Source organism: Myripristis murdjan, chromosome 1 (assembly GCF_902150065.1).
Source record: "Myripristis murdjan chromosome 1, fMyrMur1.1, whole genome shotgun sequence".
NCBI classification, from domain to species: domain Eukaryota; kingdom Metazoa; phylum Chordata; class Actinopteri; order Holocentriformes; family Holocentridae; genus Myripristis; species Myripristis murdjan.
Genome location: NC_043980.1, coordinates 35,803,683 through 35,820,429, shown reverse-complemented (window position 1 = coordinate 35,820,429; position 16,747 = coordinate 35,803,683). Strand labels below are relative to the sequence as shown.

The following is a 16,747-nucleotide window of genomic DNA, read 5'->3' as shown; positions in this document are numbered from 1 at the left end:
TATGCTGCTAATGTGTGTTCCCAGAGAGAAAGAAAGAAACAAGCAAAATGTCAAGCAGGGCCAAGTGTTTATGCTCTTAAAAAGAATGACATTTCAGCAAATGCACATGTTTAGTTTGGAACAACACCCACTTATTTTTGTTTCTTTTAAACACAACATACATCCACTGAACATGATTGGCTATGGATCTCTGGAGAGTTTACAAAGCGCTGTCAGAGTGCATGGCTCTGCACGTACATGCAAAAAAAAAAAGCTCCACTCACCGCTTTCGCTCTTCTCAATCACATCCACCGTCTCGCCGGCCTTGAGGCTGATCTCCGAGTTCTCCTGCCTCTCGTAGTTGGCCACCACCACGTACTGCTCCAGCACCATGGGCTCCGAACTGTCAATCCCTGAGGGGAAGAAACAGGCTGTCAGCCAGCTGCCCGCCGTGGCCCCCCGTGAACGCCCGCTGCCACAAATTACACCGCTGCCGCTGTGCACCCGGTACGCCGCCATCGGCCAACCCCCACTCCCCGCCGCCACTATTCCTCCTTGACCAATCAGAAGGCGAGCTCACGACTTGGCTGCATCGTCCCAAACGTCTGGCCATATAGCAGAGTCGTCCCCCGGCCCACAGCAACGCACCGAGGAACATTGGAAGGGATCAAAACAAAGGGAAGGGAGGGGTGGAAAATGCATGTAGAGGCTGCATCTCGTACCTAAGGGGAATCCATAACCTGAACCAAGCCCTACAGACCGAGAGGGAGAAAGAGAGAGAGAGAGAGAGAGGGAGGAGAAGCAGAGGAGCTGCTAACGGTTAGAGGGGAGGACTGGAGAGGGAACGAGTGGAAGAATGGAGAAGTTTCCCTGTGGAAAATCAACAGTGCGGTCGAGAGGAAAGGCCTCCCCTCCACTGCCTTTGGGAGCCAGCCGTTGGACGGGGAGTCAGAAGGGGGGGCAAACACACCAATCATGGTAGTCGGCACTGCTGGCCTTAAATAGAAACATATGAGTGGACTAGGGAGAGAGAGAGAGAGAGAGAGAGAGAGAGAGAGAGAGAGGCCGGGCCTATGTTTATGTGAAACAGAAGAGGAAAGCATTTTGGTTGGGGTTAGGCCACTCTGTTTTCTCTCTCTCTCTCTCTCTCTCTCTCTCTCTCTCTCACTCACTCACTCACTCACTCACTGATGTTTAACCTTTTCGATGCCGGCAGTGACTTCATTTGCGAAGTTCACGGCGGCATGTGTTTGATCCGAGTTGCAGACTCGGCTCTTTGATGGTCCGGCCTCGGAGAGATGACTGACACAGATTGTGAGGGACTTTTCGGGCTGTTTATCTCTCACATCCTGCTGTGTCCTGTTGTTTCGGCCCCTCGATGTGTCTTTATCGGAGATGTGATCGGGAACAAAGAGCAGCAGGAGCAAAACATCATCAAGTGTTCACCAGAAGGAAGAAATGAAAACTGTGCATCCAACACAAAATGAAAAACAAGACACTTTAATATCATTTAGCTATTTTCATTTTTCTCTAGTTTGTTAAATTCGAAGGGAGCATCTGTCTTCAAATAGCCTCCATACTGTATGTTATCATTATCAGAGTACCATCTGACAGCACTTCACCCAAGGGAAGTACAGTACCTGATATGGTGTTAATCAAAAACAGTCAGAGGCGAAATGAAATTTCATGCCAGGAGCAATCATGTGTAGCCAGCGTACATTTTTCAGATGCTGGAAATCTCATTTTGTGATGAAACTCTTCATATTTCAATTACGTTTTAGGGTGTAAGGCTATATAGATCATGCATTTGCAAACTTATTATATGGATTTATAGCAAAGGCTAAATCACAGCCACTAATTCACGTCACCCTTCATGGAGCACTGGCAAAAACAGCACCAATATAAGGCTGAAATGAGAAGGTGACCTATCCCTGCCACATGACACGACGCTGCCATCGGCGCTGTCTCTTTGTGACAGCGAGGTTGTTTATGTCTTCCATAAGCATTTCCACAAAGGGCGAAGCAGGGATAACTTCAGAAACACTGGCAACCGGCTGTGTTTTGAGGCATCTTGGACCTCCGCTTGCTGCAGGAGGCTTAGCAGAATGCCAATGTGGACATGCACTGCCTCAGCTCTTGTGGAAACTGACTTTGAAGAAGAGGTAAATAAAGGCAGGGAGGAGAGAGAGGAGATGGTCAAAACAGAGAACATGCAGCGGACAGATGAGAGCCAGGGAGCCTGCTGGGTCTGCTGTGGCCGTATGAAAGAGAAAGAAGCCGAGTGAGGCCGCTAGGCAGAGGCTGGCCCGCACCTGGCTCGCTTCTGACCCCCATCACTCACACACAGACATGCACTGGCAGAGGGAAATGGAAAATGCTGAAACTGTGTCTTCCATTAATATTTAACAAAATATTTTTTTCACCTCATCCATAAAGGAAAATGGCATGTCACCAACCAGCGCTGACACAAACCTAAAATAAATCATGCAAAGTTTCTGACAAACAAACATGTGAATGCTTTGCAATTACTCAGCCTGAGAACAGAAAAGGCGAGGAACACGCTCGGTCAGCAAACGTCTCTCCCAATTACGTATTATCACTGCATCTGAGATGATAGACTCTCTCCATTCACCTAGTCCAGTCATTTTATGAAAAAACCTAGGACGAATTGCAAGCGAAAAAAAACTCAACTGATTCTGTATCCTCAGTATGTCCTGAGTGAGGGGAAAAAAGTCCCAAGAAATCCCATTGGTGGAAAGTTTGGAAAATCACCTATTTATGACCACATATTACCAAAAAACACTGTTTTTAACACACAGGGGAAAGGGGTTCAACATTTTACTTTCAGATATCACTATAAAAATTCACAAGTTGATCACACACACAAAGACAAGAAAAAAAGTCAATTACAAGTTCTTTGAATTATTCTGTTTACACATGCATATCTCACATTATAAGGAATATATGCCAGAACAGATATTTAAACAGTGAATTAAAAGGTTACTATATCTATAGTAACCTTTTAATTCACTGTTTAAATGTCTCTTCTGGCATTTATTCCTTATATTCCTTATTAGCGCATATCAAATCAGATAATGTGTGATATGCATGTGTAAACAGAATAATTCGAAGAACTTGTAATTGACTTTTTTTCTTGTCTTTGTGTGTGTAATCATCTTGTGAATTTTTATAGTGATATCTGAAAGTAAAAATTGGAACCCCTTTCCCCTGTGTGTTAAAAACAGTGTTTTTTGGTAATATGTGGTCATAAATAGGTGATTTTCAAAACTTTCCATCAATGGGATTCCTTGGGACTTTTTTCCCCTCACTCAGGACAAACTGAGGATACAAAATCAGTTGAGTTTGCTTCTCTTGCAATTTGTCCTAGGTTGACCCCAATTTTGGCCTAAAATTACTGGACTAACCAGCTTTATCTTTCAGTTAATGGCTTTAGACCTTGAACATGTATTGTGAGATAAGTTCTGCTTTTAGTTTTTATGTCACAGTTCTTTTGAGATCTAAGAAAAAATCTCTTCCTCGGTTGTCATTCAAGAACCACGCCAGTGATTTTGCATGTTGAGCGTATTATTTCAAACTATACTTTCAAACTCTGATGTCATTTTTCCTGCCTTTTAGCCAGCCATTGGTTTCCATTCATTCCACTGCGACATGAAAATGAATTTTTCAGAGACAAACTTTCGTCTGAGCAGTGTTCCGTCACTGTAATAAAGTCCTCCACATTAGTTTTCCTAAAAGCAGCAACACTGCTGTGTTTTGACGAAACTGGGTGGAGTGAAACGGTCGCTCCACCGGAAAATAGTCCCCAGGGAAACGTTTGCTTTACACAGCCAATTATCATTTCTGTGGTTTATGAATGGAGATGACTTTGTTAACCACAGAGGCACAACATTACAACCAAAAATTCAAATGTGAAAATCCAGGTATTTTTGGTTACATGTGAAATCCTTAGTATGCCCGCATGATTTGCAAAATGGTTCATTGCAATGTAAAATGTGGGTAAACTGTAATAAATGGGCCAAACATTCAGAATCACAGCTATGGTCCTTTAAAAACAGGACTAATATTGACTGTGTGTCTCTATGGACAAAGAAAATGACTTGCCTGTCAGATAAAAACAAACACAACCCAACCCAACCAAAATGAATTAGAATGAGTTCATGCAAATACTGTAGCTTCACAGTAGCCTTATAACGTATTTATTAAGATGGTTCGAGTGAGACTGGGTGCAGTAAATTCATGCATTCAGCTGTAAAACTCCACTCGACAAGCAATGCCAAAGAACAAAACGTGAAGTATTTTGCGTTGTTAAAACATAATTAAGCGTCTCCACATGGCGCCGCGCACACAAACACACATGCAACACCCGGGAACACTAGCAAGCTTCCTTCACCACCGGTTGCGTCCAGGTATGTCTCTGCCTTTCTTCATAAGCGTCCCATGAGGTGAAATAAAGACAGAGAGCATATTGCAGAGAGTAAACAGCCTATGTGCGGGGACCAATTAAGGCCGGGCTAATACGGTCATAAAGTGGCATAGGCGCACTTAGACCCTGCTATGGAAACACCACCGTGTTTGCGTAATGTCGAGAAATCGCATGAATCATAAAGACTGGTTGCCTTCAGTGTCAGTCTGTCCAACGGGGAATTTTTGTTTCTCGCCTTTCCTCGACTTGCGCTGACGTCCTGATAGTGCTAATGGACGGAAACAACATATCTGTTTTTTTTTTTGTTTTTTTTTTTTGTTTTCCCAGCATTGCCCCAATTGCAGTTAAATGCCTCAAAGAACATTTGCTAAATGTTCACCAGATGGGCAAATCTGTGCTTTTTATTTGTGTCAAAGTGTGTGTTTATTTCTGCAGGAGGAAACATTCTTCACCGAGATGTTTATTTGAAATGCCGACAATTTCATTTTAGCCTCTTCTCTCTCTCTCCCCCACCCGCCGTCCCCCTCCCCCTCTGCCCGTCTTTCTTATAATCTCTGAGTTGAGCGAGGTCGCAGGGGCCGATCGAGTCGACGCCGTCCCCGTGGAAGCCGCGTTGCAGGCGAATGTAAAGAACCAGACTTGACACCTCATTTCGGCCGTGGGCGGTTCACCTCGAGCAGACCTACGGTCCGCGTTCTGTCCAGCCAGCTCTCTGGCACCGCGCCCGGCTGCTCCGCTCGCCAACCGGCTCTGCAGAGATGGCTGGATAGATTGCAGCGCCGCCTGAGAGGCTGAATTTGACCAGATGGGTGGAAGGAGAGACGGGTGACAGCGCATGCAAAGCAGACGTTGAGGGGGGAAAAAAAAAAAAAAAAAAAGCTGAACTGTGAAAAGAAATAAACCGAGGAACCAAAAGGGATGCGGCTGGCACAGACGCTGCTCTCACACACAAACACGGCGGCGCATGCATATTCAAAGTAGAGAGAGACACGTGGCTACCTGAGGCCTCTTTTCTCGGGCTGTCTGTAAAGCCGTACATCCAAACTGCAGGTGGAAAGAGGAAAGAAGAGAAGCAAAGGGAAAGTTATTCAGGTTGTCATCATGCAAAAAAGACGCAAGAGGGCAGAGAACACTTATCCCACGACGCGATTTGTCCTCTCATGATCAGCAGCAGGCAATGAATCACTATCTTGCAGCGCAAAATAAAATATAAAGTGACCCAAGGAGTCTCTAGCCAATCTAGCAGGGGGCTAATACCGACATGGAAACAGAATGTTTTTCAGCGTCTCGGAAAATGCTTCCATTCCCATGTGGGAACGATAAGTGGCATTCCCCGAAAGTCAAAGAGCGTAACAGTGTTGTGGCATCTGATGTTATGCCCAGTGTTTTCTTCATGCTAGAGTGGAGAAGGAGCATCTGAGGGCAACCCTAACCTGAAGTATTCACACTGCGGCAGGGTGGTCCCATGCAGCTGCCCTGTTTTGGTCCTGCAAACACATACGAGCCCCTGCTCTTCATCTCTCATTCAGTCCATCCCAACCACTTCTATTCTTTCATTCCCATCGTCAACATTTTGCTTTTCTCTTCTACTCTTCTCTCCTGACCTCCTGGAATGTCCAAGGTGGCCGTCGTCCTCATGTTATGGTTTCCCTTTCCCCCCCCAGCCCCCTTCCTCACCACACCGCTCAGCCCCCAGCCAGGAAATTAAACGCCATGCATCAGAGAAGGCAGGGACTGGGGAGGCGGGGACCAAGATGTATGGGTGCAGCCGATTAAGCCTTGGTAAAAAACTAATCTGAACTGCAGGCATTGCAAAGTGAGGCCCGTGCCTCATATAAGTGATAGGGAATCCTGGCACACAAGGAGGGGTACGTTATGAAAATTTTAGTCCGAAAAGCTTTTTCTTCTCAGGAGCTGTCATCTCGAGCTGGAAGTGAGCCATACAATAAGGCTGGAGCATGGCCAGCGAAATCGGCCAAGCATAACAATATGAAGAGGCTGGAACCAACACCAAGCCAGGGCAGACCACATGAGAAAAAGCAGGAGTGACCTACCCTGAAGAACATGACGTCCGGTATCATGTAAACTTGTATTTCGCCTTGAAAAACGGTCTTGTTCAAACTTTTTTCTGTATCTTGTTTTTTTGCTTCAACAACAGAAACAAGTCAAAGATTCGCACCCACAGGCACATTTTTCACCCATTATGAAATGAAGATTTTAAAAATGAATGTAAGCTTAAATGGCTGCGGATGGATATGGATTTTTACTGTAAGAACAAGGTGGACTGGAGGTTCTCCTTCAAAGCACTGCAGGACAGACCCGGGCCAGCATAAATTACCCTAAGGGGCATGGATGTGGTGAAGGCTAAACCCACCTTAACACGATTACATCCCAATTTTCTATTAGTGAAATAGCATTTACCCAACTATACAACTTAATACAAAATTGTACGAGTTTGCAGATGGAAGTTAAATGAACAGACAGTCATGGGGCGATTTAAAAAAAATTTAATTGAAATTGTTTACTACTTTCTTTTTATACTAGCCTTATAGTGATATACAGCCAGAACTTAGTTTGTCCACGTTTTAATTTGAACCTTAATTGGTCATGACATCATACCCAATCTCTATCCTACCCCAAACATCTTTACCCTACTTTGCAGCAGTGTCAACTACCCAACCTTCGACCCACTGTGACAAAAGAACAGTATTCCTGCCCACACCCTGCTCTAAAGCATTATTATGGACCCCACCCGAGTCCTGGGATACACCCAGGATACATAAGATACACCCACCAGCGCTGTGATTGTTCATAAAATGCGCTGGCCTGCTGCCCGTTCGCTAAAACAGGCTCGACATAAGCACTCACCCAAACATAACCCTCACCTTAATCCCGTGAGCGAATCTTGCCCAGAAGTCCAACCCCACCTCTCTGCCCCAATATGTGGAATTTCCTCGCTTCCACCACCGAGATGAATAAAGTCTCATCCAGTGGACATTTACAGAGAATATATTCCTTATCTATGCAGCATGAGGCTGCAACCTGCCTACACAAAGCCGGATGGTCCTCAGACGTTTTCTCTGCCTCCCCCCTACACGGCCCTTTGGTCAACCAATTCATTTTTAATGAGTTCACCTCCAGGTAGTTTTTGGCCTTCCCTTCCTTTGGCTTTTTCCATGGCAGGGCAGTTAAAGACACAGCATCTGCACAGTTTGAGTTTTTTTTTTTATGCCTATTTTACTCTTGTTTACCTCAAGGCTGCATAGGATTTTAAGCAGTTATAGAGACAAATTGTAGTGTAACAACAAGAATTTCTTGTATTTTTGTAATGTATCAATCTAAGTCTTATGTTGCCGTCTAGGCCAGATTCTCAAAAAAAAAAAAAAAAAAGCTCTCAGCAAAACTGATGTGGGATCTGTGTGAAAATGTATCTGGTCAAATAGAGCTGGGTGGCTGAGGCACATGGACCTTGTAACTTCAACTTTGGTTTTCCTCCCGGCTGAGGCTTTGTACGGACCTTTTTCATTTCTATATGATCTTATTCACAAAATTTCACAGATCGCCACTCAAAAAAAGCAAGGCTGTTTTATCAACGACAAACTTGACCTTTTGAAGAGACTAAGATTTCATCCAACGTCGGCATCATGCGGTTCTGGATCCAGGCGAGCGCTGCCCCTGCTGCGGAGCGGACGGCTCCCCTCCCCTGACTCACGTGAGATAATAAACGTCAAATCCCCTGTCTCTATCCACCAGAGCCTAGGAGGCTTTGGCAGATTGATGTCTGTCCCTGAGGGAGGGATAGAGGCTGGTCCCAGGTCAGCCGGGGTCAAACCCCCTTCGCTCACGCCCTACTGTGATTACAGCCCACACGGCTGCTCTCGAGCGCAGCACTCAACATCTGATTGATATTAACTCGGCTCCCCACTCTGGGTCCTCTGTCCTAACCCACCTCCCACTGCCACTACAAACACACACACACACACACACACAGAAAACACCAACATACACATACATGGAAACATATAGGTATATTCTTTGAAGACGCAAGCACACATTTAATGTATATCCCCGATACACTCACAAATGCCTAATTCCTTTCAGGGTTGGGCGATGACGCCACTATCCGGCACAACCCAGTATTTTCTCTTCCCTTTAGCCCAGCCGTGGGTAATTTTCCTAGAATCACGACCCCAAATGTCTACATTACCCTGCAATTAGGGGACTAGGGACGGTGAAAAATGGCTTCTCTAAAGCTCTACTTTCTAGGTTTGGATTGGAGGGGCTTATTAGCCATCTGTCTTGTTATTCTATCGACTTAGTAGATTGTGTTTTGAAAGAAAAGTTCCTGTTACTGACATAACTACCCCCCCTCACACACACACACACACACACACACACATACACACCACAGTCAATCAACACCACGGGCACTGAGGCAAGAGAGAATTATGTTTGGCTAAAACCTATGGGGCTGTGGACTGAAAGGAATGGAGCATGTGTCTAGACTCCTCGGCATAACGAAGCATCGGTGTGGCACTCCGAAAGGCTCCGGAGACCACATCAACGAGCCAAGTCTGGAGGAGGATGAGAAATGAGGAGAAAGAAAAGGAGGCAAGGGAGAACGAGAGAGAGAGGGATGTGGGAACCGGGAAGATAGAGAGACAAAGAGATAAGCAAAAACTGCGAGAGCTTCAGAGATCGTTTCTAAAGCTCTGCCAAAGACCTGTGTTGTGGCTTTTTTTAATGACTTCGCCGCTAAAATAAAGGCTCTCCGTCCTCATTGCCACATTTCGTGATATTTGGATTCCCCGGATCAGTGTAATTGTGTTTGTTTAGACCTATTAATACAAAGGCGACAGACGCAAAAGGAAGTCAGCAATTTCCAACGGCAGCTGGCGGCACAAGAACACACAAAGGCTGAAAATGTTCAACTTTATGCAAATTATGTGTTAACCCAAGCAAACCAACGACAGCAATGACAACGACATGGAGGGGAACCCGTCTGCCTGTGGCGTGACAAATATTGAGAATAACAACATGCAACAGCTGCGCTAGTCACGATTATTGCATAATCGCCGGATTGCAATGATTTGAGCTTACAGAGATCGTTTTGTGTTTTTCTTAGATTCCAGGAAAAAAAAAATGCTTCAGTTTTCACTGCAATGGGGTTGTTAACGTTCATTTGTCTTTGCTTAGGCCAAGTGAACTCATCCACAAAGGCAGATGCTTCCAGGGTCTGTCAGGCTCAGCTCAGTGAAGATGTTGTAATGTTGGATTATTAATTAGGTTCCTGACAAATTTAAAGTTCGTTAGAGATAAACCAGAAATCTACATTACATTGTTTACAGTTGGGAAATTTAATCGATAAGAGCCACAGTCACAGGCGATGTGGGTGAAGAACAAGTGAAGCAGCAGGTGGACACTATCTGCCTCGGCACACCAAGCCAAAAATAAAAACAGATTAAGGCAAATTAACTGTAATTATTTGTAGCCGTCAATCATTCTTGACTTGCCAGCTCCAGCTGCTATCTGCAAAGGCAGTACCGTCTGCTATGCACTGCAAAAACTCAAAATCTTACCAAGAATATTTGTCTTATTTCTAGTCAAAATATCTCATTACACTTAAAATAAGACATGATCACCTAAGAAATAACTTGTTTTTAGACAATTTTCACTTGTTTCAAGTGAATTTTCACTTGAAAATTTGCTTGTTTCATTGGCAAAATTTGCCAGTGGAAAAAGTGAAAATTCACTTGAAACAATGAAAATTTGCGTGTTCATTGGCAAAATTTGTCAATGAAACAAGCAAATTCTCAAGTGAAAATAGTCTAAAAACAAGTTATTTCTTAGGTGATCATGTCTTATTTTAAGTGTAATGAGATATTTTGACTAGAAATAAGACAAATATTCTTGGTAAGATTTTGAGTTTTTGCAGTGTGTTTTTAGCCTAAAATGGAAATGTGGGTTACATACTGACACCAAGAGGCGACAAGAGACTGGAGACACAAGCAACACTTACTGCACACAGTATTGAGTAGCAGGGTGTACCACATGGTCATACAGCCAGGGAGAGAGAGAGAAAAAGCCACAGTGACACGTCATGATCGTGGATTGCAGTTGTGAGATAGAGACCTGTTCCTTTTCCAAGCAGCCGCTCTGACATGAAACAGCAGGTAAACACAGGTGTTTCTGCTGACATTAATAAAGGTTCTGTTCCATTTACGTGTAGCAGAGCCAGGACGCTGCTGACATTCATGCTGACTCACCGGAGAGACATAAATGGGACAGGAGACACAGGGGCTGTGGTTTTGGATGGATGCAGCGATTTCTTCTTTTGTCTGCTTTTTGCCCGCAAAAAGCAGGGAAAAACAAACAATACAGACTTGATCACAAAAAAAAAGAAAGGAGGTGGCTCACTTAGAGTCATTTTCTGCATCTGTGTCACATGGGTTTGACCACTCCTGCTCCTTTAGGAGACTAGTGGCTGTCCTAAGTCTATTCAGGCCAATGGGAGAAGTGAACGTGAGTATAGATTATGATCAGTTATTTTGCCCCCTAGTCACCCAAAGTAAATACTGGACCCATTTTTCATAAGCCACATATCTTCCAAATTGACTACACTGCAAAAACGCAAAATCTTACCGAGATTATTTGTCTTATTTCAAGTCAAAAATGTCTTATTTCTAGTCAAAATTTCTCATTACACTTAAAATAAGACATGATCACCTCAGAAGTAAATTGTTTTTAGACAGTTTACACTTGTTTCAAGTGAAATTTCACTTGAAACAAGTGAAAATTTGCTTGTTTCATTGGCAAAATTTGCCAGTGGAAAAAGTGAAAATAAACTTGAAATAAGTGAAAATTAGCTAGAAACAAGAAACACATTTTGCCAATGAAACAAGCAAATTTTCACTTGTTTCAAGCAAATTTTCACTTGAAACAAGAGACAATTGTCTAAAAACAAGTTACTTCTGAGCTGATCATGTCTTATTTTAAGTGTAATGAGATATTTTGACTAGGAATAAGACATTTTTGACTTGAAATAAGACAAATAATCTTGGTAAGATTTTGCATTTTTGCAGTGTATGGGGTGCATTCCATCTGCATAGTATGTGGATTTTAAATACTCAACTACTTATACGCAACTTCTCCAAAATGCACTGTGTCAACCCAGACTGTTTTAGAATAGACTTAGTAATAATTTAATAATTTAGTAATACATTTTTCAGAGAAACAAATCGGGAGAACATGAACTTTGTTGGAGACCTGTCTCTGTCTCGGCGACACTCTTGGTGCTGAGCTGCCTCTGGTTTCACTGCAGCGCCGCCAACGTCGCTTTCCAACGGGACATTGAAAGGGACTTATACATGAAACCCTTAATTAATAGTGAAAACTGAAAGAGGACTTGTGTTTCTTTGCTTAATAATACAATTATCATTTCTGGAGGGGGAAAAGTAGAGCATTCTTACTGATATGAACTGGTGCTGGGTTGATGTCAGATATTAAGCTAGAGGATAAAACAGTTAGTAGAAGGGGGAGAGCAGAAGGGAATCCCTGCCTATGACAAAAAAAAAAAAAAAAAAGTTCATGGAGACAAATGAGTTTTGTATGTGAACAGGAAGTGGGCGTTTAGAGTGACTGCCCTCGGTGTTAGCAGTGACAAAATGCTGGCAAACTGCGGCCATTAGCGATGACAAACGTTGCCTTTCCAGCTGTGAGGGTGTCACGGCGTGGGCGGACGCTTCAGGGTGAGGTCCGATCTCTCCACACTGAAGATCTCCTCCACAGTGAGCACTGTCATTTCGGCACCACCTGTCACTCAACACCACCTGCTCTTTCCCTTTTTCACTTTACGAATCACACTCTCTCTATTCCCTCCTCCACCTCTCTCTTTCCCTCTAGTTCCGTGTGCCTTTTGCCTTTAATCATGTCAGTCTCTGCCTCGGCGTGCCTCTCGCTCCACTCCCTCTGCCTTCCTTTCACTTTGTTTTGATTCACACCTTCCCTCTCTCATCCCTCATCCCCCTGTCCTCTCGCTCTGTCTCTCCATCCCCTCCCTGTTTCCTTTCTCCCTCTCCCTTCCTTCCCCGTCTTTTTTGTTCTAAATCACTTGCGAGCGATGGGCAGGGCTCTCCTTTTAAACATCTCTTTCAGGTTTAATGGAGAGGAGCTAAGGAGCTACAGAGATACGAGAGCCATGCAAACAAAGGCGCGCGCTCCGAGCCCGTTCGCTCCTCGGGGAGTGACTCTCTCGCTGCACAACGCTCTGTCATATCAAGATTGCCGAGCCTGGCGGCTGTAAACGCCAGGAGAGACAATTATCAGTTTCCTGCCTAAAGCAATATTCACTTCACTGTATCTGACATGTGATAAGAGTTTGTTGACATTATTGCCACGATTAGCTGCTCAGCGTGTCGTTAAATGCAAACACAGAGCGGGCTTATTAGTCTTTTTTTTTTTTATGTTGAAGTAATGCTGCATTCATTTCAACTTGGAATCCCCGGCTTTTTTATATTTTAAACAAAACGGATGCTAACAAGAAGAAGAATCTGCATGTTTTTCCTATGGGGGAATATAAAAAGTATATGCATCTGCATTTGCTTAACCCTCCTATTATGTTTGGGGTCAATTTGACCCCATTGAGTGTTTAACATCTCTAAATAAAAGATTAACATAATTTTTGCTACATATTTAATGAGTGTTCCTAATGTAATGGGTACTACCGGGTAAACATGAAATTCACATGATGATATGTTTTCAATCTCCTGTACACACGCATCGGTTATAAATCTGTACTTAGAAATAATATAAAGCCATTAAAACACCAAAAATTAACATTTCTTTCCAATTTTAGGTCAATCAGTGAGATTTTATGGTGATTTGCATATTTTTCCATAGTCGCATAACGGGAATACTGGATGTATAAGTGGAGGCGGGAGGGAGTTATGTTTTATTTAAAGGGCTATTTAGGTAATCAACAAAGAAACATAAAGTACATGACACATAAACTTTGGTAACAATTTTAGTTATAAGAATTTTGTGGAAGTTTAAACTGCAGGGGTCAAATTGACCCCAAACATAAAAGATGTTCAAAAATGTGAACATAACCGGAGGGATAAGTGGTAAATAAACATTCTTACATAGATTCCATTTTTACTGTAAACAAAAGGTCTTTTTTTCTGCCAGTTTTGTCTGCTCTGGCATCACTTGAACTGAAATCGGAGCTCTGAAAACGATACTTCAATTTCTCACTCGCAATTATGATGGCTATTGAGCCGGAGCTTGTTTTTAACGAGTTGAACTGAACGCAGCATGACTCTCCAGTGGTTGTAAGTGTCATGTAAATGTTGAGAGACCCTCATTTAGGACCCCGTCACTGCCAAGTAAACACACAAACAAGTAAGCCTGTGCAAGCAGGGAGCACGTTCCACACACACAAACACACACACACAAACACACACACACAAACACACACACCCCTGCCAACTAGCCTCGCCCTTGTAAACAGACCCACACACAGGCATAAAACACTCACACATACACACACACAGTCACTCCCATGTCGTTTACCAGTGTGTCACATGCAGGGCTGTCCCTGTCCCCTATTCCCCCTCCTCTCACCGCCACATCAACACCACTGGCCATTCCTCTGTCAGTCTGAAATCTTATCCAGAGTGCCATGTAAACAAACTAGCGCCTGTCTGACATTCCCAACCCCTATGGCCTTTGTAGCCCACGCAGCACCCTCCTTCATTCTCGCTCAGCATCTGGCTCTCACATGGGGGAGTGCGTCTCTGGGGAAGGGAAAGAGCCCTCAAACTGCTGAAAACCTGGTCTCTCTCTGGGCCTAACCCTCCTCCTACTCCTTGTAGAAAAACACTCCTGACCCATATACCCCCTACTGGCTCCGAGTAAGCCAAAATCAGGGAGTTAGTCTCTGTTGAGGTCCACAAAAGTCATCAGAGCTGCTTTAAGTTCATTCCAATGCAGTTTATTTTGCCGCAGTGCTTCCACTCACACATGCGACGTCTTAAAATAAAGGAGACCTGTGCACTTGCTTCAAAATAATGTTGCTTTTGAAGTCGCATTCCGGGAAATTTTCATATAAATAGATTTTCATTTTACGGCTCCGTATTGCTGTTTGACACACTGACTGGAACGATGGACATTTTTGCAGTACGGGCTGCAGCTGCGGAGTACAGCAGCCCATGGGAGAGAAGACCTGAGGCTGTCAGAGTAAGTAGAATTTTTTTTTTTTTTTTTTTTAGCAACAAGCAGAAAAACAGTGATGCAGAATTAACTCTGTGCAAACAGCTATGATTACAGGAGCAAATGGACAGGAGCAACACTGAAAGTGCATATTCTGGCTTTGTGGGGTGGATAATGGAAGGATTGTAAAGGCTACTAAACACTCAACGGGGAGTCTTCGAAAAACACCTCGGGGGTTTACATTGAAAGCGTGAGCAAAACTAAAACAGCACTATAGTGGTGAATCACTATAATCCCTTCCCTCCAATGGCCATGGGTTGTAATCTACTTTATGTAACAAAATCAATACGCTGACTCACTGGGTGTATACACTTACTTCTGTTTTCAGCTCAAGTCCGTCAGGAGACTCTAACCAGGAGAAATGAGGTGCAGGCTGCATCTCACTGACATGATGTGACACCTCCCGATTATTAATGGGGAAGTGTAGTTAGTTCCACTCCTTCCCAGTAGATGTTATGCAACGTGCAGGGGTTTTAAGGAGGTTCAAACGCCGCACCATCTTGACTGACTGATGGACTGCATGTTACTTAAGGACAAAGCAGGGATCACTGGGTCAGTGGAGTGCCAGCCAGCCAGTTAACAGCCCAAAGACTTAGGCACGCTGACACAAAGGGTATGAAAGCCACATGTTCTGAAGCATTATACACTAAGACTAAGGGGACGTTACAGAAAAAAACCTGCTTATCTGCAGAAGCAATCAGTTTCCAAGAAATCAAATCACTGTGAAAGATGCTGGGAATGTAATCGAATTGGTAGTGAGCTCACTCCGGGGTGCCGACGAACCGCTCCGCTTCAGGAGGGTCACAGAGTTCCTGTGCGTTCAATCCAAAATCAAGTCACGAGCCTTGTTGTGAAGAATGAGTCACTTGGTGAAAACGTCCATGACCTGACTCAGAACTTTTATGAATTAAGTCAAAAATGGAAAGCCTAGAACCTGTGAATTGCTACTTTCACATGGCTGCAGAGCTTTTCCACAGACCTGCTCACAATCAGAACCTATCTGAGGATATTTCCATGCAGAAGCGGGCGTCGAGCCAGTCGAAAATAATCACAAAGCGGCCTTTTAGGCCAACCGTAGCAGAATTGCATTCTCCATTAACCACAAACTATTTCCTGCATTTTTGTCTTTTAATAATTAATAAGAGCTATTACTGATATTTCCCAACATCCCCTCAATCACCCACACACAAGCTCCTAAGACACACATATTAGTGACTCACATGTGCCAATGCTATTGCTAAGCAGCTATACTGTACCTAATACCCTCTGAGAGCTATACACTCGCTAAGATGGCTAATGAGGCTGGAAATCCTTGACAGTCAGGAAGGGATGAACAGCCTCACAGTCAAACAAGACACCTCACATGGCCTGTTGGCCCACTGCACCGAATTTACATGCTGGATGCAGTGGAGCGAGTCCAAAAGTTATCTAGGATGCTGTTTTACCTTTTATTCTACCACGCTGCATGTGTGGCGTCCACTGTTTACCTCATGCAACCCAGGCCATCGGACTCCCACAGCTAAAGCCCCTCGGCCCAGCACATACCTTGAAAAGTGTCTCCTTTGAAAAAGAAAATCATTCTTTCTTCTTTGTTATTGCAATATCAAAAATCCTGGATGTGTCACACAGAAAAAAAAAAAAACTTCAGCTGAAGACTCTGCCAAGAATAATGCAGAACGTCCCGACTGCCACAACACAGAATAACACTTTCTCCTATGACGGGATGTGTGTCAGTGGCTCTGTTTCGACGTTCCAGAGCTATCAGGCAATTCCAAAACTCCACCCTGGACTGCGAGGCAAAGCTACACCCAGACAAAAAAAAAAAAAAAAAAACGGCTTGACAACTTTCTGAACCCGTCCCAGCCGTAAGTTAGTATTCTGCAGCGGGACGAGTAAACACACCACACACCAGCGTACATGGAGTCATCACAGGGGAAGCAGACAAGGTCATGCAGGGTAACGTTCCCCCTCGGAGATCAGGGAAGCAACAAGTGGAGGATAAAGCGGGGATGAGGAAGAGAGAGAGGAAGGTGAAGTTAGCTTTAAGGGGGGAGG

General features: G+C 43.9%; 1 protein-coding gene across 2 annotated transcripts in view; it reads right to left on the bottom strand.

Moving 5' to 3' along the window:
* The window catches only part of sh3pxd2aa (SH3 and PX domains 2Aa), a 107,902-nt gene that overhangs the window by 35,654 nt on the left and 55,501 nt on the right, over positions 1 to 16,747 (bottom strand). For both annotated transcript variants that reach the window (XM_030065098.1, XM_030065108.1), the window contains exon 7: positions 264 to 392. In XM_030065098.1, the coding sequence (XP_029920958.1) occupies positions 264 to 392 (129 nt within the window). The remainder of the gene's footprint in view (positions 1 to 263; positions 393 to 16,747) is intronic.